The 27941-nt window shown below is 37.8% G+C and overlaps 1 protein-coding gene across 6 annotated transcripts in view; it reads left to right on the top strand.

Annotated features, from left to right (window-relative positions):
* SATB1 (SATB homeobox 1) overlaps positions 1-27941 on the top strand; it is a 93212-nt gene that overhangs the window by 39727 nt on the left and 25544 nt on the right. For all 6 annotated transcript variants that reach the window (XM_082755433.1, XM_082755435.1, XM_082755437.1 and 3 more), the window contains exons 6-9: positions 6964-7075; positions 9587-10041; positions 18319-18531; positions 26849-27004. In XM_082755433.1, the coding sequence (XP_082611559.1) occupies positions 6964-7075; positions 9587-10041; positions 18319-18531; positions 26849-27004 (936 nt within the window). The remainder of the gene's footprint in view (positions 1-6963; positions 7076-9586; positions 10042-18318; positions 18532-26848; positions 27005-27941) is intronic.

The raw sequence follows: 27941 nt of genomic DNA, 5'->3' as shown, positions 1-27941 counted from the left end.
CAAAGGCATTGCAGAATCAAAATCTTAAGTTGTAATAAAACACCCCCAAAACTAAAGGACCATTTTCATTCAGTGAAGTAAACTGCAAATTAACTTACTAAATTTTGATTATTTAGCATTTTATATTTTATCCAGATTGAGTTTGGGAAAGGCTTAGCCAGAAATATTTTTGCTACTAAGTACCTATGATTTACAAACAGACAGCAATAAAGATCAGGATGATTATAAAGATTCATGTAGTGCATCTGACAGTGAAGACAAAAATGTCCTATGTGTCCTATCTTTCAAAGGTTGGTGTTGTGATGACTTTTTTTTTTTTTTTTTTTTCAAGTCTAGGCCACTATGCCGTACAGATTGTAAAGCATTTATAAAGTACTTCAGATCTGAATTAACATTTCTCACCTATTTTTCTTGCTCTTTAAACTTTTAGCCTTTGTAGTATCCTGGAAATCAGCTTTTTGTTTGAGCTTTATTTATATCCGTCAGTGGGATATACTCAGAAAGTACTGGGAGGATGCTGTTTGATCGTGCAGCAACTGGGAATTTACATTACCAAACTGTGAAGTGCAAGGATCAGTTTCTTCAGATGATTAATCCTCATTTCTGATTTTCAGGTCTTCTTGTGTAGGGTTATATATGACTTATTGAGGTTCCTTTTGTTTTATAATCTTCCCTTGTTATGTTCAATGTAGCTCAATGATTGCATTAATACGTACATTTAGAATTCTTAGAGATGACATAAGGTAGAAAAGGAAGAGAAGATAATTTAGGCTATGCAAGGACAGGAGAAAGGACAAAATAAGTGCTTGTGTATTGGAAGAAATACTTCTGTCGTCATTTGAAATCAGCCTTTAGGCAGTTTTAACTTATATGACCAGCATTTGCCGTGCAGATCCTTAGTTCTTCTGACCCTGGCAGAAGTATAGAGGTCAGATAGCCAACCAAGTGCAGTGCCAAAGGCACAAACAAAAGTTTTTTTTCTTCTCTGTCCATCTGTGTTTTTTTTTTTTTTTTTCCTTATTCTACATGTTTATAGGGCATGCATCAACAAAATCCATTGTGTTGCTTGTTATAGTTCAAGGTAAAAATAAAATAAAAAAATTATTTCTTCATATGCAATTTCATGATTCCTTGTCAAAAAAAAAAAAAAAAAAAAAAGCTAGTGGCTGGGTATATCAGAGCTATAGGTCTGGTTTTACTTGAAGTGGCAAGTGATAGTTCTCAGCTATACCGGAGCACTAGGAGCAATGTTTTGCCCTGGTTGGGTTTTTGCTGTATATGGGCTAACATAGGCTCAGACAAGCTAAAATCTTTGATTTGGGGTAATCTTGTCTTATCCATTTGGGGGTTTGAATGTTCATTCCTATCTGGAAAATGTTAACATAGAGTCTTCTGAGAAAGAAACACTCCTAAGGGTTCCGCTTGCATTAATACTGATGTTTTCCATTTCTATGCAAACAAAAGCCAGTGATAGCGGCTAGGATGGGGGAAACAAAGTTCCTCTGTCCTTTAAGAAAAGATCTCTCCTCCCACCCATATCTTGAAGTTTTGTCCAGCTCTGCAACTTTATCACTATTCAAATTAGATCTAGGAACAAAGGCTCATAGCATTTCTCTTTTTCTTCCTTTTTTTTTTTTTTTTTTTTTTTTTAAAAGGAGTGTTAGGGTTGCAGAATCGGGATGTGCTGCCCTGCTGGTGTAAAGTGGAGGATTTATGGAAGAGAAAATAGAATAGAGCCTTAAAAGTTTGGCTTTAAAAAATGGAGCCACTAGTTTGACAGATTGTTCAGTAAATGTTCATTTTATTGAGAATTATAAAAAAGGTGCTTAACACCTCTCTGCCATTAATATAATACATTAAAAGGTTACTGTCAAGATTAGTGTTTCAGCTCTGAAAATTGACTGTAAGGTTTATGGGCAGCACTGTTCATATTCTGCTTGGAAGACAAGGTACCTTCTACTTATCACTTGACAAAACCATTATGATGTTACAAGGCTTTATGCTGAAAAACTTGATAAATAGTAAAACATAAATAAAATCTCATTTGAAAAGCAGGAGAACAGCTCCTGCCTGTCTTATAGCCAGATTTAGCAGATGCGGGTTTGAATGCAAAACAGTTGTGAAAATAGCCAGTGTCAAACTCGTGCAAAATTAAACTTGTGGGGTGTTCTGTTTTCAGTGGCTGTTATTGTTGAAGTGCTCCATTTCAAAAGCATGCATTCCTTCCTACAGGAAAAAAAAAAAAAAATCAGATTCCTTAGTTGAAATTAATTAGCATTCAGAAACCAGATAGCATGTTTTTGGGTATTCATGAGATCTCTGTTTGAAAAAATGTTTTTAACTTGTAGAAATGTGTTGCAACACACAGATGGGAAGAAAAAGAAAAAAAAATCTCTTTAGCAAGCACTGTGTGTAAAAGGAATATTACATTTTGCACGCTCCTGATTACCCTGTGTAAACAGTTTTTGACATCTGTCTTTATAGTTTTCGAGGAGAGGAAGACTTTGTTAAAAGAACCATTTTTATACAGCAGTCACCATTTCAGTCTTGCTTTACCTGTATTATGAAAGCAGATGGTCTGCATGTCTTTTGAATATTTATAACTATCAAAAACAATCTCTTGCTATTCACCCTTAGGCTTATGAGATGTCAGGACTGTTCTGGTTGAAAAAAAATCATCTTGGGTGTTTACAGAAAGAGGATTACATTAAGCTGAAATGACTATACATTTTCCAGTTTAATATTTGTCCATCAGCTGTTTAATCGTATTTAGATAATTGTGTAAATAAGTTGTTGCAGCCCTTGCCCCTTCCACTGAGCAGGCTTGAAGCTTTAAACACCGATGAATGAGTTGCAGAAACGCTTGGATTTTTTTTTTCCCTCCTCATAGTTAAACATCCTGGAAGGCCTAAATAAGTTTGGGTTACAATGCTGCTTTTGAGGGGAATGCTTCATTTGCACAGGAATCCCCAATATCTAATTCAGCCGTGGTGTTTTAGGAAGCTGCTGTGCCTGTTCCTCTCTGCTAAGTCAGTTACCACATATTTGTTTTGTGTAAATACTGCAGCCCAACTACCCCTTCATGAGGCATGAAAACAACCTCATTCTGCCCATATAAAAATAATTTTAAGGTTATTTAGGGGGAAGTTTTGGGACTGTGGGGGTTAAAAGCTTTTTTGACTGGAAGCTGAGCAATCACTGATAACAGATTTTGCTGTGGTTGGTTGATTTGGCAGAAAAGCATGAACAGTTTTGGTTTAGATGATTGAATTAACCTGATTAACATTGTTTTTGTTGTTTTGCAAAAAGGACAACAGTATACTTTTAGCAATGATTGAACAATGCTTCACCTGGTCTGAGAGCAGTACTAGAGGAAATGACTCACAAATGCTTCCCTGGTAGCACCTGTGCTGGTGGCTGAAGCAACTGGCCAGCATGAAAGGCATGGGCCCTTGCCTTGGCTTGCAGGACACACCTTGCATTAGTTTCTGACACAACATGAAAAGTGTCTGATGCTGCTGTTTTATCAGTTTTTACTTGATGGGCGTATGAAAGCAATTCTGGCTGAGATTTAAGGTCTTTCCCCAGAGAGTTCCCCAACTTATTTGAGAAATTACGGTGCCTAGTTTTCAATTCTCTGATATTTAATATCCCCGAGAGAATGGGATTTGGTTCAAGCTACATGGAATGAACCTCAGCTGAACTTCACAGTGAATTCTACCCCTACCTCCACACAGTTGTTGGATGCCTAATTATAATTAACGTATTTGGCTAAAAAAAGAGCACTTGGGCTGCAGCAGATGGTATCATTCCAGAATAGTGGGATTTCTGTGAAGGTGGCACCATTTCAGACTAGATCTTCTGATTCTCGGAGCAGGACTGTAAGCGCCGTGTCTGGGGGGAGCGATGGAGGGAGGCGAGAGAGGGAAATTTGTGATCTTGAAGTCTTGCAACTTGCTTTCAAGGGTAAACTTCTAGGAGATGTGTTAAGACTGTGGATCTGTGACCAGTTTTTGCATTCTATCAATTTTCTTGGCGACGTGTGAAAAAGAAATGAAATTATGAGTGATGAATGTGATGCATTTGAATACGCCTGATATTTGTGTGATGCATTTATATTCGTCATCCTTGTACATGGAAAGTATCTTCCTCTGTGGCTCACAGATAAGCAATACCTATGTACAGTAGTACCAGAGTATGCTTCAAATACAATCATTCCCACTTTGATTACTGATAAGCCTAAAGCCAGACATTGGGAGCTCCTCACATGTAGTGACCAGGGAAATAAGAAAAACTTGTTAAACAATGTACCTCTAGTCTAGAGCGTAAATCTCTGAAGACCATTAACTTGGAGGGTTTTATATTCAGTTTTAGTCCCTAAACATAGTGGGCATCTGTATAGATAGACTATCACTAAAACGTATAAGAATTACACAGCAACAAGAATTCTATAGGAATTTCTATAGCAAAGTGCATCTCTCTGCACTGATGTGACTGAAGATTTGATGACAAGATAATATATAAGGAATAGAAACAATGAAATGCAATGTTGTCAAGTTATTTTCTGAGTTAACAAGGTAGTAATATTTTATCTGGCTTGTAAAATTTTGCCTTCAGTGAATTAGTAAATAAATCATTGATTCTTCCTGATGAGGATTTTTAGTGTATGTAATATCGCTTGAAAGTTTGCATGAGTGTTCTCAAAGAAAAAGCAGGATAATTTTCATTTTAAAATGTGTAGGTAATGTCTATGATATTTTTTATCTACTTTGAAGATTTAGAATAAAATCCCACTATTCAGCCATCAGAGTATCAGATTCACATTGTGTCAAAGAAGCTGAAATTCCTAGCACTGTTATTTAAACCGACTAGTCCCCTGTTTGGTTGTAAAACAAATTAACTGCATTATATTTGTTTCTGAAGAAGCAGGGGATATCACAAACTGCCATGTCATTGGCATATCTTCGTAAAATGACATGGAGGGGTGGAATAGGAAATCTTAGACAATCATATTCATCGGTAATAGGTAATTTATTAAAATTATTATCCATCTACATGTTTTCGTGCTTAATAAAGTTACTTGAGCAGGAGAAGACATCTGAGATAGACAAAATAAAATAAAGGAAAAACATCATGAAGTCTAAACGCCATCCACAAAATACATGCAGATATGGGAAAGTGGCCTATTAAAGTTGCAGTTCCCCATTTTGTACATACAGATCTGCAAGTTTTGCATATACTATACATTCATATAATTGTCAGTTCAGGTCTACAGAAGCTTTTTTTAATCACACAATTTATATCATGTGCCCATGTTTTAAGTGGTTTAATCTGTAAAAGAGCTTAAACAATAATTTTATAAGTTGTAGACGTTAATGATACTACTATTATGTTAGAAATTGAAATTGGGTTCCGCTGAGCTTGGTTCAGGTCATTCAGGCTAAAGTTGCAGTAGTCTATTAAGATTTCAATCTCCTTTTATATCACTTGCAAAATGCTTATAGTTAATTTCAGAAGTGCCAGATTAATATCAAGGAATGGTGAGAATTTTGGTGATTCAGAGAAATACTAAAATAGCTACCTGATGGGTAAAGGGTATCTACATTTGGCGTAAGTAGTACCGCCTCACTCCAGCAGTTTTGAGACTCTACAAATAGCGTGTTACTGAGTAATGTTAGAAAACAAATGGTTATAATGAACTTCACTAAGATCAATAATCAAGGTCCTTTGAATCAGAAGCTGAACTAGCCTTATAAGAGAAGACTTAGAGTAATATTTATTGTATTTTTACTCCAAACTGTTTCTTCTAGTGGTTATTGCAATTTTTTTAACAAAGAGTTCATGCTGTACATTGATTTTATGACAGCACAAATATAGCTAAATGTTACATGCTGAATAGCAAAGAAACAAAATAATCAAAGCTTTGTCTTTTTGAATGTCATTGTTTTCTCAATATGTTGGATGATTCCTCTAGATAAGCTAAAAGAATCTACTTTCCTCATAGAAATCTAAAGGGTGGCAAAGTTCAGTCTATTGGAATAACATTTGCAAATTTTGTTATTAGTGTATCATAAACCAAATATAATTTTCATGTTGGAACAACACCTCATTTTGAAGGGCTTGGTTTTAATTGATTTTTTTAAAAAGAATGTACTAGAACTGAAAGTTTTAGGCATTGTAAATTCTACTGTTTTAAAATTGGTTAAAACTGAGCAGAAGGTAAATTTCTCACTGTAGCTATTTGATATCTCGAGAACCTTTGAGGAAAAAAAAAATCTCTATCATCCTTTAGTCTATTTTATAGCTAATATTCACTTACAGAATTAGACATGACAATGAGAGTTTCATACGCCTCTTTCTGTGAATCACTTAAAATGCCCTCTTTAGGAAAAGCAAGTCTGGGTTTGATTTAGGTAGTTACGTGTGTATTTTATCCTTCCAGAAATCATTTTGTTTTACCCTACCAATAACACATACAGATAAACTTTGGTCCTGTGATTTTCCAGCTTCTGCGCTGTATGTAAGTGGTGCAAAGGGAATGGACATGGATTCCTTGGGCATCATTACATACCTGGACTCAGTGTAGCAATTGTATTCCTGTAAACTTGTGTTGGTATGTGAAGGGTCAATCAAATTTAAAAGCAGAAATAGCACAAACAAAAGGCACTTTCATGATTAGCATTTTCCATCCAGAGCCCATCCCATGGCCTGATGTTTCTTGGTCGATAACTTTGTTCTTCCCGTAGTACATCTGCTTTTTTTGCTCTCATTTATAATAAACCTTGGTTTGGTTTTATGCTCAATTAATGAGTTTTTTAAAAGGCTTTGGACAACAGGATCAAAATGCAATATGGTTCTCAAACTCTAAAAATATAATGGTTTCAACAATTGAAATAATTTGTGCTTTGACTTGTACTGCTCTATATTACAGATTATTTTTTTTCTTCTCCCCTTTTCACGCAGAGTATGATTTCTTCCATTGTGAACAGCACTTACTATGCAAATGTCTCAGCAGCAAAATGTCAGGAATTTGGAAGGTGGTATAAACATTTCAAGAAGGCAAAAGATATGATGGGTAAGCAAAAAAAAAAAATTAAAAAAAATGCCATGATGGTAGATACATAACATACCACTATGTGTCAAGTTGAGGTCTGTCACAGTCATATAAGAAGCCAGGCCCCTTCATGATAAGTTTAGGATGCTTTTGATGAGTAGATGTAGAAAGTACATATATAGTGAAAGAATTCATTTAAATAAATATTTGCTATTGAAACAGCCAAACTGACTTGGTTTGCCAGAGATGTAAAGCTGTCATTCTGTAAATCTAGAGATCTTCTACAGCCCAGAATAATTGTTTAAAAAACTTGTTCCTGGAACTGTGATGGACTGGTTTCTTTAATGTATGTATTTTTTTCTTGCTCTGGCTAATGTATATTTAAAGAAAAAGGCTTCTATAACTATCACTGCATTTCAAGAAGAATGCTATAATTTCATGAATTCATATATTTCTTTAACTTTGGGACCCTGATTTTGGTTCATATTAGCAAATAGTTGTTGTGACAATCATTTGCTTGTTGTAGTAATCATGAGTAAAGTAGTGGAGAGAAAAATATATCACTGGGACATATTAATTCTATAATACCTTTTATCTTTCTATGACGTCCCTTTTTAAAACTATTTATTAAAGCTATTAACATAATTTTGAACATTTTATGTCAGAAAATTTCTACATAGTTTTCAGCAGAATGAAGAAATGGTACCTCAGTTTGGACCAAATTTTGGCCTGACTTACCTGTTAGTATTTGGAGAAAAATCATTTATCTACCAAAACAGGTTCCTTGCCTTTTATAGCTTAAGGCTGTAATGAAGACAATGAATCACTTTTGTGATAATTGTTTGAATTACTGTTCCAAATGAACGGCCCACTTAGGTTGATCTCTACTTTCTGCTGGTGGAAATAGGCAGCTTCTCTCCTTCATCTACTTTGTACCTTGTGTGCAACATTGAACTGCTCTAAGGGTTTATAGCCTTCCAAGGACCTGCATGACTGCACTTGATTTGAGGCGGTCCATGTCAGCAGTGCCTGCATGGGGGCTGACCATCCCACAGCACCTCCTTCCAGCCCCATTGTAGCGGCATTCCTGCTGTGGGGCCCATGCATGGGGCAACCCCTGCAGAATTCTCCTTATGTGACCTTCCAAGATAGTTTCATCATCTGTTCATTTGGGGACACAGGAAACGTGTGCATATATTCATGCTTAGGACAACAGGGGAGGGCAGGCTGTGGGTGGGAGTCCAGGTGTTGATTTCTTCTTCCAGTTATTTTTGTGGAGAAAAGGGTGTTTTGTACTGAATACCTGTTATTGAAGATCATAGCCACTATGAAAAGTACAGATATTGCCTTATCCTTGTTAACTATGATTTACTGTATAAGAAAAAATAGCTACAACACTTTCATGAAGATACTAGCTTTTTGGTTCTTAAATAAAGCATGTTTTCTTAAAGCTATTTCCAGACCAGCATTGCTAAACCTCTAAAACTGAGGTTGTTTAAAATTAAAAAGTGACGTATACTGGTAAAAGTGAGACTCCTTTACATTAAGCTAGAGTTATTCTGTATTGTCTTATCACACATGAGAGAGGAGCTGGAAGAACTCTGTAGTTTAAAAAACTGTGTTGTTAATTAAAAAGGAGGGTGTGTCAAGGCAGATGAGTTAATATAGGAAAAAAAAAATCAACCATGTTGCAAGTCACTGAAAAAAAAACCATGCGTACATGGTTGCAAGATAAAGCAGCCCATCTGTGTAATTTACATAAATTATACTAGTTCCTAGCAGTCCCATACAATTGATGCTGCATCTAGAAATTAGCAAGCATGGGGAGGTCTACACCACACCCTGCTTGTTACAGATTTCCAGTGGCTAAGAACTGCAGATGTAGTGGCAGGGACCCCACAGGAGAAGCAAAACCAGTCACTGGGGCTTCTCTCTCCAATCTGGGTGAGTTTTCCAGTAACAACCCTCCTTACTCTTTGCACAGATACTCTCACCATTTTACTTGCCACTTCTGGAGCATACAGAGGGATTTCCCATTTTTGCCCCTCTTCTGGTTGTTTGCTGCCATGCCTGAAGCACCCTGCATCCCTCACTGTGGGGATGTCCTCTGTAGCCACATGCTCCTGGTTTGGTTGGCAATTGGTGCATTGCACTTTTGCAAAGCTCTCTAGCAGTGACTCCTTTGCCATATGTGGTTTCCAGCACATTGTTTTGGCTCTGATGTTCTGCTGGTTCCTCCAATGGCTTGGTGACAGTGATGGGCAATTTGTTGTGTTTTTTGTTGTTGGTGTTTGTTTTTGTTTGTTTGTTTAAATATCCACTACACCATTATTTGTAGCTATTTTGAAGGCAAATAACAGCAACAGTGATCTTATGCACTTACAGATCTAGGCTGGAGAATATTGTAAGCTCAACCGTGAATGTTGAGCTAGTTTGTATTTATATATTTTTGTTAGCATGTCTTGCTAGGATCATGAAGTTTGTGATTTTCAGTCTTATGTTGGCTTTTTCAATGTTTCTTTTCCACCATAGTTGAGATGGATAGCCTTTCTGAACTATCCCAGCAAGGTGCCAACCATGTCAACTTCGGTCAGCAGCCGGTCCCAGGGAACACAGCCGAACAGCCTCCATCCCCTGTTCAGCTTTCTCATGGTAGTCAACCATCAGTTCGGACCCCGCTTCCAAACCTGCACCCTGGACTTGTATCTACTCCCATTAGCCCTCAGCTGGTAAATCAGCAGCTGGTAATGGCCCAGTTGCTGAACCAGCAGTATGCAGTGAACAGACTTCTAGCCCAGCAGTCCTTAAATCAACAGTACTTGAACCACCCTCCTCCTGTCAGTAGATCCATGAACAAGCCGTTGGAGCAGCAGGTCTCAACAAACACAGAGGTGTCTTCCGAAATCTACCAGTGGGTCCGTGATGAACTGAAACGAGCAGGAATCTCACAGGCAGTATTTGCACGCGTGGCTTTTAACCGAACTCAGGTCAGTGTTTTTTTCTTGCTCTTTTAAATCTAGCAGCCTCTTCTCTTTCTCTCTCTCTCTCTCTTTTTTTTTTTTTTTCTCTCTCTCTCATTAATTAATTTACATATTTAGTAATTATCGCCTTTTAAGTCTCTATCTTCGATTCTGTCTTGTCACTTAGCTCCTGTGAAGGAACCACACTTCCTTGTAGGACCAGTGTCCATGTTGATACAGTACAGAAATCCACGGTGATAGGTTTGTGGAAATACATGTTGTTTTTAGAGATATCTTGGTTCCTCTCCATCTTCCCTGGAAAGGGAATGAATAGCTCTTTGTGATCATTCACAAAGTCACCCAACAGATTGCCGTTGTGTTGTAAAGGTATGCCAGTACTGATCACATGCATGCACTGAACTACCTATTTTCTTTTCCTTATTTGTGTTTATTATTTTCTAGTAAAAGTCTTAACAACATGACTCATTGGAACTTTCTGAAAAGACCTAATTTACAAAAAAAAAAAAAAAAAAAAAAAAAAAGCTTTATTTTTAGATCTTCTGCTCTTATGTGTTTTTGCAGTTTGTTGCAAAATCAGTAGTTTCTGAGATTGCTGATGTCCACGTCAGAGCATATACTTCGGCTCTTCAATGCAGAAAAAACTAGCCCTAGCAAAGCTGATAAGTAACACTAAAATGTGTTATTTTTTACACCTGTTTTAGAAGCTAACCCTGTTATAATTTATTCTGTTTTATGAATTTAACTTAATGCCATGTTGCATGGAATTTAATCAAGCAGAAGTTATGAAAGAAACGTCAGTATACCCAAAGCAAATAAGATCTCAAAATTTAAAAAGTCTGTTTTAACAGAAAATAAAATAGGATTTCCTTATAAGAAATATTTTTAAAGGATGTAGGTAAATTTGTTTTGGATTTCACATTTTTAACTTAGGGAACAAGTATTTGCCCATTGTAGAATATAATAAAAATTATAATTCGAGATTCTCTTGTTGATGTTTCGGACTTAGAGAATAAAAAATATTTCATATGCACTTGTACCAGATTTGAATCAGCATGTTATTGGTAATCATTCAGAATTATTATTATTACCTTTATTTTTTACATCCTTCAGTTTTTACAACTGAAAGGAAGTACAGTTATGAGGTGAATTCTCTGTAGAGCTGTGTATGTGTCCTTGTGTCTTTCCTCTTAACAGTAGAGGAGACTTTGAAGATGTGGGTCTTTTATAACATGGGATACATGAACTCACACAGCTTACATAAATTTAGGCAGTGTCAGTTGTTATATTTATAAATAAGTGACATACAGATTTGTTTAATACAATAAGTAGTATTTTGGGTATTGATACTTTAAAGTATCAAAATACTAATAGTAGTTTCAAGTTACCACAGTTTGCAGCTGCCAAATAATTCAGAAAATAAATCATTTATTATTTACTTATTTCTCAGACTTGTCTAAAAACAATTTTTTTTTCTCTCAGCTTCCTCCCCCTTCCAAAATCATTTGTTCAGTTTTCTCATGCAGTTTTGGTCTTTGGTCTATTGCTTGTTTTTGAACAGTATGTATCTGAAGTACAAGGACAATTCGTTCTGACTGGACATTGAATTTATATGACGTTCTGCATAAACATGCTCTCAAGATGGGATGAAAGCAACAGTAGAGCCAGATTTCTAGTGCGAATACTGATTCCTGATTACTAGACATTTTTGTTACTACCAAAGTTATTAAATATTTTTTTAAAGTACAGTTCTTCCACAGACACTGTAGTTAACCAGCTAGGAAGAATGTGCTATTCAAAGTGACCCAGAACTGGGAAGAAATCAAAAAACAAACGTTGAAAAAAATCCAGAAAATAATATGAAATATATATATTTGTAATATATTTTGGCAATATTCAACCAAATCAACTTGAAAGAACACAGAGTTCTTTGTAGGATATCCCCATATCCTACAAATTGTGTTAGCTAATCAAATTAGTATTTGCATTTAGCTACATAACTATTTGCAGTATTTGTTACTTATTGTGGCCAACGTAGGGAATAGAAAGGAAAAATACTAGGAGCCTAGGCAACATTAGCCTCAGTATGGTGAAGAAATAAGTCAGTATACTTTTCATATACAAGTGAAGCCCCACTGAAATCCAGAGGAGTTTGGTTTTGGCACATTTCACCTTTGCAAAACTGAAAATTGCCATTGTACCCACAGGAACAGCTAACATCCAAGTATAAGTACAGGTATAGTCACCTGTGGTTTTTATATGAAAGCACGAAAATTTGTTTTGCTTGCTGTGCTTCAGAATTTATCACAGCTTATTCAAGGATATATCGCATTTAACTAAAATTAAGGCAGCACTTTAATAACTGTTGCTGTTTAGAAGTTGTTTTCTAATATTGATGAAATATCTTCTGACTTTTTTTTTTTCTAAAGCAAGTGAAAATGCTTGTTTAAATTTATCTACTCTTTTCCAAGATAAAAAGCTAGCTCAGGCTTACCACTGACATTTTTGAAACTGCTATAAGCATATTTGTGCCGTGTCGAGGGACTATATCATGCCATCAGTTGTTGAAGGCAGATCTCACCGAAATCAGTCAGTAGTTCTGCACTAAAAAAAAATAAAAAATAAATCTGATATTAAGATATGGTCTCAGATGAGGAGAGAGATTTGCTTTCACTGTAAAAGTTACGGAAGGAAGTGAATTGTAAACTCAGAGTAATTTAGCTTAGTGTTTTGGCAATAAAGATGAACTTCAGTTGAATTGGCTGAATATGTTGGTACCTCATTTTATGCATTTCTGCTTTGTAGTATGAATGCAGAATTTGTGGTTTTGTTTGGGGGGGGGGGGGGGAGGGAGGGTGCAGAGGGTAAATGAGGGGTGGTTCTACCAGCTTAGATAGTAGTTCATCATTTTGCCATCATTTTCAAGATGTTTTTAATTTTTATCTTGGGGCAAAAGTATTGCCTGGAAATATTTCTGCTTCCGCTTAGCCCAAAGGAAAAAAAAAATGATAAAATTACTACTGAGAACTAAATCATTTGGTGTTTTTTGTTGTTGTTTTTTGTTTCTAAATTAATGTCTATTAATAGGACAGAAGAAACCTCAGCCACACCTAAGAAAATTGTAAGGGTGTTCAGTGTTTTTAATCTCTTCTTGGATAATTTCCACCCTACCCATACCTTCAAAATGGTAGTTTCAAAACCGTGCATTTTTCAGGAATGTGCCTTGCAAAGTTTAATCAAAGAGGAGGCCAGAAAGCTATAACTTGCGTGCACCATATGTGCACAATAGCACAATTGTTGTGGGCAGCAGAAGTAGCTTTGGAGGCTGGAACGCCTCTCCTTGCAAGAAATTTCACAGTAGGCCTGCTAGGAAGGCTTCAGTGCACAGTGAGGTCTGAAGTTTTATTTGTCCTTCAGCAGTTGCTATTCCAGCTCACTGGCTGCAAAGAAACAGGCTGAATCCTGTTAGTATCGCTTTGTAATGCACCCTGGAAAAGTTTGTTGAGTCAGGATCTGTGCAAGCAGGTCCAAGTTTCACCTCAATCTTGGCTACCAAATGTGTGTGCCAGTCTCTCAACTTGCTAGAGCAATTTTGGTAAATTGAGCTATACATTTCAAAAATCTCAGTAAATTAAATTTCAGTTGCCATTCAGCTGAATTAATAAATTTAATATCTTTTCCAGCTGCTGTCGGTATACTGGATGGTTCAGCTTTTTCCCAGGCACTTTGCTGGGCAGAAATGGTGTTTGCAGCAAAGCGCAGTGACCCTGCTCCAGCCTGTCCCACAGACTCCCCCAGCAGATAGGCTCAGTCTGCCCCTGCAGTGCTCCTGTTAAACCAGGAGGCTTTTCACGCTGCTTGGTTCTTCTTGAAAGAGCTGGAGAGGAGCATCAGAATTTGTTCCTCTGAACCACCTTCGGAGTCTTAGACAAATAAACAAACTCCTCGCCAATTTCTGCAGTGTTTGTAAATGCAAACATGAGTCAGGAAATTGAAAGCTTTGGTTCCCACCAGCGAGTCTGACATTTGACTTGAAGGCATAACTTAACCTGGTGCATGGCACGGTGACATCTACGTGCTGCGCAAGTGAGGAGGTGTTAGTCATGGTTGTGGTTGGAACTGTAACTCCGAATTGCCTGCCTTTGTTTGTGTACACTTTCAACCATAACATTTGCTGCTTGAGCTCAGGTTCTGCTGTACGGAGGTGACCTCTCATCTCCATCATCGTGAAAGGAGGGGGAGTGCTTTCTGCTGCTTTTGCCATGTCTGACTATTGTAATTCTTCTCTTCCCACAAGTGACAGTTTTACATCTCAAGGTTTTTGAGTACTTCTCAGTATTTCTGCCAGATACCTTTCTCTCCCCCTCCTTTCTCCTTCACCCCCATACTTGTTTAAAATATTAGCTGCCAGGATTTATCGCATTTTGTTAATGTATAATGCCTTCTCTCCTATGTGAAAACTTCTGTGTATTTAGGACTTTGCTCATACTAATTCTGGGCAACTGTTGTTTCAGAGGAGAACACTTGGATGCGATAAATGGTTCCACGTAATTTTAAAACAAAATCCAAGTTTACACCAACCACCTTCTCAGGCACTTTTTTTTTTTTCTTCCACTTTGTCTTTGGCACACTTTATTTTCCAGTAAAATGAAAAATGAAGATGGATTATTCAAAATTGATAACAGTAATGGACCATCATGTAATGTTTTATTGAATTTGAGTTCTGTAAATTATGTGGTAGAGAGAAATTTGCCTGCTTAAGTATAACAGAAATTGCCACTGTATTCATATAATTCTTCGTACTGTAATTTAAGAAAAAGCACACTATCCATATCACTATTGAATAAAAGGTAAAAAGGTGCTATTACACTATCATGACGGCTCTCCTCTTGCTACTAAGCGACATAGATAAATGTGTCTGCTTATAACTTCCTTGGCAGGGATCCAGGCCTGTGGGTGGAGCTTGCAAATAATCCTCCACCTGGACATGGGGCTTAAGCACCCCACGATGGAGGCAGATAGCATTCGAGGACGTTCTGCATATTTTGGGGAGGTTTGGGTAAATTGCATTTTTCTTCTGGAAGCTTTGAAGTTCTGTGAGGCTGATAAAATCTATTTGAATCAATGATTACATTCAAAGAGGAGACAAACTGGGGGCCAGACAGGCAGCGTTTTTGTTCACTTTGGCAGACACTTTCATTTATCTCCAGTTTTAAAGAATTCATAATTAGCTTTTGAAAGCACTGATAATATTTATTGAACATTTTTGTGCAATTAGTAATGAATTATACTTGTGATGATGTGTAAACTTTCTTTTTTCAATGGATCCTAGTAACATCTTAAGAAAATACATTTCCAGTGTGAAAGAATAAGAGGGAGGATGAGCAAAGGGGACTCTGTGCCTGACAGTTTCTATAATCTCTATACCAAATGGCATGGATCCTCTGTGTGACCTGAGGTATAATATCAGGAAACCACACCAAGACTTGCAGCTTTGCAAGCCAGTTCAGGCCTAGTATAATGAATGGTAAATTACTGTATGTAGGAGGCAAGACTTAAGAGCCAATGTATTCTTTCTAGGATTTTCCCATTTTACTTGTTGTCCAACAGTCTTTAGCTGAATTTTGTTGCTCAAAAAATTGAAGCAGTAGCAACAAATTAATATTTAAAGCCGGCAAACTGTATTGTAAGACTTGCCCTGTACCTGGTACTACACCTTTTTCAGCTGTTATTTGCATCCATATTCTGACCTTTTCATTTAAAGCAAGCACCTCCTCATGCCTTCTCCCCATACTCTCATCTCCCCTCTTCTCTCCACATCTGAGTCCTATGCTGTGCTCCCAGCTCATGCAAAGATTCACGCCAGTGATGGGGAAAAGACAGGGGAATTAATACCTAATGACACTTCCTGCATAAATTGTTATACTGACAGACACAGGGGAGGGTAAAAAAAAGTTTTATTTTTTTATTATTTTCTAGTATGGTCCAAAGTATTTTTCAAGGACGTTTTCTGTGGTTGACAGTGGGTTGCTGGGAAGGAGTCTTCCTTCCTGCCAGTAACCAGTCCACTTGTGTTTAGTTTTCCTTTCTTCTTTTTAATCCTGGAGCACTTGTTTTCAGCACAGGAGCAGTCAGAAATCACATGCTTACACCATAATGATACATCCTGTGCTCTGCAGGCAGCTGTGCCTTCTCTTCAGTGGCACAAAATCATTTTTAATGCTCTTTGGAGGATGGGCAGTATAACCCTACCATTAACAAGCAGTAACAGTGTGAGTACTTAAGTACAAAAGTACATTAACCTTGTAGACAAGAATTTAACTTCCATATTTGCTAATAAGTCTATTGTTGAGGCTATACAAAATTTAAAAATTTTGTCTCCACCCAAATTATACTTTTGTCTGTAACCCATTTATTTACCTTCTAAATAGTTTCTGCCTGGACACCAGAAAAGAGGAGGGATGAAGAACAGTGGTAAGAAAGTATCCACCAGATTATTATAATTTTTTAAAGTTTACCTCCAAATTATCTTTCAGACTCAGTGCTGGAAGGTTGGTTTGTGTTTTCCATCCCATTTCCCTCCTGTGTTTGCAGACCCATATGGAGTCATGAGGACCACGTGGTTCCAACATAGTGATTAGCACCTCTGTCCTCATTGCCCCTGGGAGGCAGAGGGGCAATGGGGCAAACAGCTCAGAGCCACGCTGGTGGGTGCTGGCCTGCCTGAGCACAGCTGCCTGGGAGCAGTGGCTTTGCAGCAGTGTCTCCATAAGGGGCTTTTGCCTGATAAAAAAGGATTTTTGGGGATAGAAGACAACTGCCATAGGTGGTTTCATAGGTGTGAGCATCAGACTCATCATCAGGAGCTGATACTTTGGCCGTAGCTTTCTGTGTGAATGGCCATCTACAGTCAGTCATCTCTCTTAGCTTTTTTATTACTCCCTCCTTACACCTCCACCCTTCACACCTCGATTACCCCCAAATAACTTAAATGTCCTTTAGGAAAAGGAACATTGGGTTGTGTTCTTTAATGTCACATCCATGTTCCCTTGTTACACTGGCATTAAAAGTCTCTCCGGCCAAGCCTCTCCTTGTCCCTGCATGGCAACAACATGTATTTTCAAAAGAAGTTTGTGTTTGCTTTTGCAGAAATTACAGTTTTCTTACTGCAAGTTTTGTAACTTCAAGACAGCAGAGCATTTTGTATGCCTGACGTATTTAAAAAGAGAATTTGGCAGGGGGGAGACTTCAAGAACCTGTTGACGTTAAACTTCTAGTTGCACTCACAGGTTCATAAATATTTCATCTTTTAGAGTAATTAGGTGTCCCAGACCGCCAGACCTGCTCCATTGCTGAGAACCGAGATGAAGTGATTACGCAGGGAACCTGGCGTGGTCTGTATGAGCCGGCAGCATGCTATCGTCTGCAGCCTGCCATTCCCAGCTCACTGCTGCCTATGCCCTCTATTCTGGCTTTCTTTCACTCCCCAATGCTCACTTTTGTGTATCATTGTTGGGCTCTGAAAGTTGTCAAAAGACAGCAACAGTAAATGGACTTAGGAAGTGGGACCTGCACAGCAGGTACTCAAATAAACAGCCCAGGCAATGGACAGGGTGAGGATTAGGATGGTCTGGTGAGGGGATGAGGGTGGTGGGAGGAGGAGAGGGGCACACTTCTAGCCTTTCAGTGGCCAACAGTCAGTTTTTACACCTGTTGTTAAACTCTGATATAAAACTCTCTTACCTAAGTATTGACTTAGACTAAAAATATGGACCTGAGTCAGTTAAGCCTACAGGACCATTATGAGTTTATCTTCTCAGATTAGCTGTGGAATATCACTTCCTTTCAAAGAGCTGTTTAAAGTGCTAGAAATGTGGAAAGCCAATTTCTTTAGGTTTGGTATGTGCTTTGCCTGGAAAGCCTGAGAACAGCACAGCATCATGCCTCTGGACTATGTGTGTTTTACTTACTCGTAACTTCTTGTGATTGTCTGGCGACTGTGAAAGATTTCATGGCAAGTTAAGCCAGTAAAAGGAAGGAGACCTATTAGGCAGATTCAGTTTGTGTTGTATGTAAAACAGATGCTTAATAAAATTAAGAGCACAATTGAGGCTCTCTTCTCTGCTACCTAAATTGCCATTAATATATTCCTGTGTGGAGTGGATAGTACATTTGGCTGCTCTCGTTCCAAGCCCAGTGGAAGGAGGACTGATGAGCAACGGCTGTGCAAAGGATGTTTTCACCAGGCTAACTGTCCAGCATTTTTTCTCCTCCCCCTCCCTACAGGGCTTGCTCTCAGAAATCCTCCGAAAGGAAGAGGATCCCAAGACTGCCTCGCAGTCCTTGCTGGTAAACCTTCGGGCTATGCAGAACTTCTTGCAGCTGCCAGAAGCCGAACGAGATCGAATTTACCAGGACGAAAGAGAAAGGAGCTTGAACGCAGCCTCTGCCATGGGCCCTGCACCTCTCATAAGCACACCGCCTAGCCGGCCTCCACAAGTAAACTGCTCTCTCTGTCTTTTGGATTTGCTTGTTGTGCTTTCTCCATATCCTGCCGGGTGATGCCTTTCTTCAGAACAAGAAAGCTTTTGCTGTTGAATTCTTTAAACGCTCGCAGAATCATTATTTTGCAGTGCATGTCACAAATTAAATTTAAGGAATGTAATGGATGATAGTAGCAGTTCATTACTAGCTATTTTCTAGTTTTAAGATAAACTCTATCCATTATGGCCCCCACAGAGTTTTTTGTTGTTTCTATTGAGACATGAGCTTTATTTGGTCCAGGAACATGCTGGTTTTCTGTTGTTGTCTTTATTTTTTCCTGTAATTCTCAGGTATTGTTTTAATGATAGAGTTTTAAATAGGGATTTTGAAGGATTTGGACCACTAAACTGAGTGGGAATGAAAAGCAGAAGTATGAGCACATCATATTGCCTTAAAAAATATCTTCCAGAAAACAAACAGGTAAAGCTAAAGGTCTCGGGGAGAGAAGACTCCCTCCTAAAATGCTGGGGGCACCTTCACCAGTTTGGGCTGGGTAAAAAAACAGCCTTGATCTAGTCACTGCTCTGAAAGACTGGGATATATTCTTTAAAACTTTAGTTCATGTTCAAATGAAACTCCTATTGATTTCCATCAAATCTGGTGGGACTATTTCTTTAATTCTCCCCAAATGAAAAAGTCTGATAAACAGGTATCCAGAAATTCAGTGGTGCAGTTCTTGTGTCCGTAAATGAAATTCTTGATGCTGGTTTTAGGGTGCATGTGAAATAAAAGAGTGAACTGTAGGAATGCATATGATTTCCGTAAAGAAGAAATGCAGCTGGGAAAGAAACACTCCAAAAAATTCCGTACCTTTTCTGAAATCCTCTGCATTGCTGTGGCTCAGGGCTGTACTTTTACAAGGAAAAAACAAACTGATCTACAGATAGGTGGAAATCATGCTGTCGTAGATTCACTATGCAAAGCAAGGCTTTGGGACTCTGAAAATTTTGTGACAGTTGAATGTATAAACTCAAGGCAGTTTTTTTTAACTAAACAGGCTCAAGCAAGTGCCTAGGACTATATTCTGTACCTTTTCTGAATGCTACAAATTTCTGCAGATTATTTTTCAAATATTCCTGAAGCTAATGGATGCTAAGGACCACACAAGAGTAATGAATAATGAGAACATAGCAAAAGGGAGGACAGAAGATCTCTTCTGACCTGCTACAAGTACTTTTCACATGAAGGGGAGGAAAAAAAAAAAAAAAAAACCTCCAGAAAGAACAGACTGTACTAATGGTCTAATTTTGCTATCATTGACTGAGTTTTGTCTGTGAAATCCACTATAGATACTCTCCAAGATAAAGGAAGAGAGTCTATTTACATAGTAATGCTTTAGTGGGAAATAGTTAAGTATAGATAACTGTGTTAAGACAACATTTAAGTTTGGTTTAATATCTGAACCTGCTCCCACAGCCCAGGTAATTCAGAGCAAAGGCTAACCCTCCTTCTTAACTTATCTCTTTCTGCCAAGGTAATGTCTCACTCTGTCTCAAGTGGTCTTGGGCAATTTCACAGCTAAAGAACAAAGTTAATTACAGGACCTTCCAGAAGGATGTCGAGTCAGAGGTAGTCCTTGTATTGGTTTTAATTCACACTTTAAACTGAATAAATTTTCAGCCAGAAAGGCAGGCTTAGGGTTGGTTATAATTTTACTGGCAAAGCATACTGTAAGTCCACTTTTTTTTTTTTTCAGTGGTGTTGGGAAGATGTATGTTGCTATTGTGTATTTGTTTACATTTACATTTTTTTTCCTGAGACTCCAGAGTATTGTTAACCTAATCACGACAGTTAAAAGTAGAAACAGCATATGGTTTTGTTTGGATCCTTTTTAAAAGGAAAACAGGTTAACAAGGAATCCTTATAGACTAATACTTGAGTTCTGTAGAACAAAACAAGTATTTTTCTAGTTATTGTTTGTCATTCAACAAAACATATAAGCACTTTATCTATTGGATGGATCGGGGATATAAATACCTCCAAGTCAGGATGCTGCAGAACTGTTTTAATTTGTTGCCAGAATTATCTGCCTATAAACACATGTAGCACTAGCCAGCTGCTAGTAGGTTCTGTAGGTTCTAAGATAGAAAATTGAAATGTCCATGGTAGTAACGCAAGTACAACACTTAATGCTAGAAATAATAATGAAATTATTCTATTAATTGCACTAGCAAATATAATTTTACAAATTGTACCAGAAACAAACAATTCTGCAAAATTATTAATGCAAGCTACTGCTCTGATTGCTGTCCCTCCACGCCCCAAGAAAAATGCCCACAGTTTATTGAATATTTGACACTAAAGAACTAAAACTACTAACAACATTATTACTAAAATTATTATAAACAGTTATTTAACATTCACTGTGTAGGAATAGAGCATAATATTTTTCTGGTTTAGCTGTGAACTTTTTGCATAACTACTGAAGGACAAAACAGACCATTTATCCTGACAACAGAATTTAGGCAAGAGCCAACATATTTAATGTTAAATCTTTAGACCAGTGTAACATTTGAAACAATTAAACTATGAAACCATGAAAAATGGGAGCTAATATGCCACACATGAAGGTTTATTTTGCAATTGCAAGTTATCAGTTTCGGAAGGATGTGAAAATAAACATCCTGAAAAGGATCTATTTTGCATTTTTGTGTTGCCAACTGGTGGCCAGACAGTAGAGCAGACTTAACCGTTTAGCAGCTGGGCTTGTTCAGTGTGAATTTTGCATACTATTACATGCAAAAACAGAAAGCGTGACCTTGGAGGTCTGATAGGATAGTAGGAACTCACCAAGCACAAACCCCAGTGCCTGAGTTAGAAGAAACTGCATTGAATTTATCTCATTTTTACAGCATTCTTACTAGTTGCTACTTGAGCTAATGTATCTGGATTGTTTCCAATTCTTTTTTGAAATCCTTTAAGAAGCTCTTTGTCCCCTTTACTTTTCCCTTTCTCTCTGACTTAAAAGAAAAAAAAGCAAAATTTTAATTTTTTTTTTTTTTTTTTAGTTGAAATCATTAGCCTCTAATGCCTGAGCTTTCAGGAACATGTTTAGCCCTCTAAGCTGGTCAAGTTGTAAAAGTCTGCTGCCATCTTTCACACTGGTGGGCTAACCACAAAGAGACAGGGTACACAACAATTTTCCCTTGGATGTTGTTCACCCAGTCACCTTCTGGGGCAGAAGCCTGTCTGTCGGGCTCTTTCCTGGGGCAGTGGAATGTATAAATATTAACATCTCCATCAGGTAGATACTGCATGGAGAGCTAGTTCAACATTTCCAACCTAGAAGTGATTAATAAAACTTTCTTTTTCTTTTTTTTTTTTCTTTTACTCGTTTCTTTCTCCCTCCCCAAGACATTCAGCTTGCAGATCACCCCACGGTGGTTCCTTTTCAGTGTTTCTAAGTCAAGCTCAGAGAATGGGTCAATGTCTACACACATTGCTTAGGAGTGGGAGGATGTGGGGATACATCATACTTCATAGCATACTTCAGGGGATGCTGAGTGTCAAATTGGGTTCAGGGTAGTTGGAGTTCCCCACAGAGTTGCTAGGGATGGCCTTTCCCTCTCATCATGGTAGTTCAGGGGCCATGGAGAATGAGTGCCGCCTCCTCCTCAGTACAACTTGTAAAGGATGGAGACTGGTGACCAACTTACAGATTTTCTTTTGCAATATATTCTAGTTAAAGCTTGTTAGCCATCCTGCAGTTATGAACAGTTCTGTCTCGGAACAGGTAATCTCAATTTCTGAAGAGCTGAGGAAGAAATCCTCTCCCCACCCATATTCACCACCAAAAAAAAAAAAGTGCTAACTCTACGGGCCCATCATCAGCCTGTGTAAAGACAGAGTACATGTAAAGTCAAGAGTAGAATATAATTTTAGCAAATGATTTTTTTAAGAAATATCCACAAATTTTACATGACTTATGGTTCTAGGTATTCAGTGTAGAAAAAGCTTTCATTTTTATAAATATTATCCTGGCCTCCCTGTGACTACAAATAGAGTTCCTTCATGATAAGCAATTTCAGCTTGGATCCCAGAGATAGGATGTCACTTTTGAAAGACTGATCTTGAGCAGGACATGGCTTTGCTGGTGTTTGAGGACCAGTGAACTTCCACTTCAAGGAACTTCACATAATGACAGCTCCCTCAAAACTTCACAGTGGAGACCTGGACTTCAAACGCACAAACATCACAACCAGCAAAAAAAAAATTATTTTGCTACAAAAATTCAAAATTTAGGTTGGTAGCCCTTGTGCCAAGTTGCAATTTAATGAAATTCAAAGTGAACCAAATAATAAATGCAGTCTTCTCCTTCCCCTGTGAAAACCACCATGGAGGAGAGTTAATGGAAACACTGACACTTAACTATAACTGCACTTCCAGGCGCCAGTGTAATAATGGAGTAGTAAACCTTGTCCTGATAAAAGCTGTTCTGAAAGCAACAGCATTTATTGTACCTCCTCTGCTATTTGCAGAGTAGAACTGAAAAGTAGTTTGTTTTGCCTGGAATGAACTACTTTATGAATTTTAATGTACGATGTAATATTAAAAGCTAAACCAGGATTAAAGAAGATTTTTGTTCCCAAGCTAAAACAGTACTTATGAGAATGTGTTATAAAAGATTTTTTTGTTTTAGTTTTGGTGAGGAAGAAACGAACGTCCATATTTATGGAGACCTCTTCAGATTAGTTATTTCTTCTACAATAGTCTCTACTTTGTTTGGGAAAAAAAAAAAAAGAATCCAGAATTTCTTGCTACTGTAATTGGCCTTATCTGATGATAAGATATGTACCTAGGCAGGCCAGGAGGGGATAGATGTGCTATTTTTTGTCCAAGTGTTTTTAAACAACTAAATTGATTGGTGATAGGAAGATGGCCAAATGAGTTTCTGATTCTCAGTGTGCTACATTTATAAAATAATGCTCCCTTGTTCTGTAAGTAGTTGCAAAACTTGGGTACTGTCAAAAAAAAAAAAAAAAAAAAAAAAAAGCTTATCTATGATTTCGTTTCTAAACAGAAAATGTGGCTATATGTGTGGGTGGGGTGAGAGGTTGTGTTTAAGTGTGGATGAGATGGGACATTATGTTTTGTTTTGTTTTTCTGTCCAAAATGAATACTGTTTTCACCTCCTCTCTCAAGTCCTGAAGTTGCACTGTTGAGGGTTTTTTTTGTTGTTGTTTGTTGTTTTTTTCTTTTTTTTTTTTTTTTTTCTTGTTTTGAGGAGGAGGGTGTTTTTCAACTCAGCTTCAAACAGCCTCTAGCTTGAACTCAATTCTAAATTCAACACAGCAGGCTAGATGCTTGCTATGTATAAATTATGAAACAGTTTTATGTATGGATATTCTCCAAGAGGTTAATTAGTATTATTGCATGGAATTCATCAGACCAGAGCAGACCAATGGTCCATCTAGTCCAGCCATAGTCTATACCTGATCTTTAAAGAGAAATTGTTAAGAAGCGGGGGAAGAATTTTTATACTTGGCCAGTGATGTAAATTGGAGAGGGCTAGGATATGGCCGTGAAGTACAACTCTCGATAATCCCCAAGCCCACTATTTTATAACTTTAAGACTTTCATTCTCCTGAAGATCTGTGGGCTAATAGGGCATCTTGATGAAGGTATTAGCATTTTCTATTGTTTATTTCCTAATTCAAGATCAGCAGAAGGCAACAGGGCAGTATGAGGTTGTTTGTTTGTTTGTTTTTTAACTTCAGAAACATTAGATGCCATTGAGTTTATTGTCTTCTATAAAGATAGATGTGATTTAACAACTAGAACGAGAATTTTCAGTAATTTCTGAGTTAAATGCATATCCATACTAAATTGAACGTGGAAAAATATAGACCAAGACACGCAATTTAAATTGTCTCCAATATGGTGTGTGAATTCTGTTCTTTGATGATCTGGCTGTTCACCCCACAGCTCAGTTCAGTAGTCTATGAAGTACTGCTATGACGTGAAGCTGTCTTTTGAAGCTAAGTAGCAATCAGAAAGTCAGTATGCTTGCAGAAAAGAGACATTCTGATCAGGAACACAAGAGCAAAGCATTTCCTTCCCAAAAGATGCCACGTCTCTTCTTCCCGAGAGAACCCTCCAAGATTAGATAGAGGTTAGAAGTATTTCTTTTGGAAGGAGTGAAATAACTTTGCCAAAATTTAAATCTCTGGTCCAAGATGATGTGTTGACAAAGCCATCACATTTTAGTTTTCTAAGTTAGCTTAGCCTGATTTTTATATGTGCACAGTGAGGGCTCTCTCCAATAGTAAATTTAATGTCCCCATTGTTCATCAGTTATCTTATAGTGAGTCCTTTCCATTTAAAGGTTATAAAATTTCCACTGATTTTGTATTTTTCAAATTATATCACTGCATGGTGTTCAGGAGATGCACCTGCTCTTGTGGCCTCATGCTAGTCTGCTCAGCGTGAGGCATGTGTTTTCCCACCCTGCGATGTGAATAAGAGGAGGTTCGTGGTGCTGCTTCTCATGCTGTTCACTGCCTGGTGCCAGGACCGTTTCTGAGCAGCCCTTGGTCCAGGCTTGACCATCCTTTACTGTAGTATCACCCATTAAATGTCACACTGCAGAAAAGGAAACACTTCACTGTCCTGGTCACTGCTGCAAGGTACTGGTTATTTTCAGATGGAAAAAAAAGTCATGTACAGTCAGACTGTATGAACGAGTTCTGGGATTTTTTTTTTCCATTTCCCTTTTGATTTAGGATTCCTGTTCTCAGACACTAGAAAGACTAATGCCTGTCAGTAGGAGGCAGGTGGAAGCATGTGCCTTGTCCATGCCGAGGTTTTGCCATTTGCTGCAAATGATGAGGTGTTAGCACAGCGCTGGAAATGCCTGATAGACAAATAAGGCTCAGCAGAAGTGGCATGCACTCCCAGTTTCTGGGCTAGATTATTTTATTTTAAAAGTACCACAGAGGATAGTTAGGCTAAATTGAGCATGACATTTCTAGGAAAAAAATGGACCAATGATTTGCCTAAGTATGTCCCTCACCCAAACCCTTTCCTTCTCATATTGGTAGACCTGTGACATGAAAGCTCATATAAAAGTGAGATTAGAAGATGAATTGTCATGCTCTAATGATTTCCCTTTGAACTCTAAGGGACTTAAGAGCACAGGAAGATGCTGACTTGCTCTGGATTAAACTGATAGTGAAACTGGTTTTAGACACATCCTTGAGAGTAGGCTGAATCACCTTCTGGAATTGCCTGTCTCTGGCCATTAACTTAGAGGTAGCCTGAATGACTAACTTAGGCAAGACAGCTAACTTCAGAATGGCTAAACTAATTCAGCTCCCTACAACTTCAGTATGAACCAATTTGAACTGAAATCTAAAGGTTTGATTTTGTTTCATCACCTTGAGGGTTCTTGGCAGAAATACAGCCTCTGAAAGTCCTTAAATCTCAGGCAAGCACTGCAAGAGGAGATCCTAAAGGAAGATGCTGTCCTTAACTGTTGACAGTATTGTAGGGATATTCTGAGGTGTTTCTCAGTGTACTTGCTAATTTTTTGTACCTTTCAACTGATACCGCACAAACTACAGATGCAGCTAACATAGAAGAGGCAATATTGTAGTTATTCTGCCTTATTTTCGTGTTAGTTTCTTTAAACTGGATTGCAAGAAGAATACATACTTGAAAATGCATATTTGATGTATGTAAGTGAAATACAACCAGCATTAATAGTTTTAAGATAAGCCTATCTTGATTTCATTAGTGAGATTAAAGTATGCATTAATCTAAATTGTTGCTTTCTTAAAAACAGCTTAAGAATTAAACTGATCAGACAATATGTTAAAAGGTTAAATCTAAAGCAACAGATTTTCTACATCACAATTCTTTTGAGTGTACTGGACGTAAGGCATTTTTCTGTTGTTCTTTATATTATTGGAAATACTTCTGTGCTACAGTTAAATTTTTTACTTAAATTGTCCAGGGCAAAGAAATCTTGTAAGGATTCACAAGTCTCTACAAGACTGTTTGACAGATTTCCACCTAATTTGTTTTATGACATGGAAATTCACAGTGGTCAGCTAAGAGTAACTTGTATTTCAGATGCATTCACCTGTTACAATATGCTGAATTATCTTGTTTCCCAGTTGCCTGAACTATGGATAACTTATAATGTTAAGTTACCAAAAAGCTGAAAGAATATAAGAGCAGTACTGAATAAAAGGAATAAAATGGAAAGGGGAAAGAATGAGAGGAAAATAACTTTTTCATAATGAAAAATGTCTCATAACATATTTTCTAGGTCAAAACTGCTACTATCGCTACAGAGAGGAATGGAAAAACAGAAAATAATTCCATGAACATTAATGCTTCCATTTATGATGAGATTCAGCAGGAAATGAAGAGAGCTAAGGTGTCTCAAGCACTGTTTGCAAAGGTGGCAGCAACCAAAAGCCAGGTAAAGTTCCTGGGGCGTAACGGCCTCTCTTTTTTCCCCCATCTGGTTTTGACCTGCTTCTGTGTAAGTTATAGTGGCTGGACGTGGGTTAGCATGATGGCACAGTGCCACAATTTGGAGTTCATTGTTGAGTTCAAAGGTAACGTCTGGGTACTGTTTATTCACTGTCCCATGCAGCTCAGCAAGTGCTGGTTTCATAAATACACAGTTGGCATGGATGAGGCAAAAATGGTGTGCGAGCTATCTATAGTGGTGCTGAAGGTAGGCTTTGGTGTTTTAATTACATGGGCTGTAACAAGGAACACCGGGGTTCTGATTTTTGCTAAAATGATGAGTCAGAAACGGGGTTCAGTGAGGCTGTGCGTTGAAAGTGGGGCAGAATTGTCCAGGTCCAGAGGAAAAAAAAAAAAAGCACATGGTCATACAAGGTACATCTGAAAAAGCATGTCTTTGTGGCTGCTTGGTTACTTGTGCAGGGGCTTACAGTCATATTGCATATTCAGTTTTAAGCTTCTGTTATGTGGTTTTCTATGCTATTTTCTTCAACTGAAGAATTTCTGTCAAGTTTAGTGGCAAGAGAGGGAAATCAGTGAGCACTTGTTGGTTGTGATTACCATAAGTGACATGTCTTCTGAGAAAGATCACTGGAGTATGCAAAAGCATTGATGTAAGTGAGAATGTACTCAAAAAGCAACTCAAGGAAAAACATATAGAAAAATGGAAATGAATAGAACCACAGTTATACCAACACTTGAAAGAAATGTCAAAGGCACCACTCCTTGCAACATTAAATCTTCACATCAGATTAAATGTTAAGTCCAGTTAGTCACTTTTCCTTTACTTTTCTAAAACTCACTCTTAGAAAAACACATCCTCTTCCAGAGAAAGCTGCAAGCTATCAAGTTAGACCAGTGTTTCTTGGGCCTTCAGCATTTTG

The sequence above is a fragment of the Aythya marila genome (assembly GCF_965140915.1).
Source record: "Aythya marila genome assembly, chromosome: 2".
Lineage (NCBI taxonomy): Eukaryota > Metazoa > Chordata > Aves > Anseriformes > Anatidae > Aythya > Aythya marila.
This window is presented reverse-complemented; position numbering and strand designations above follow the sequence as displayed.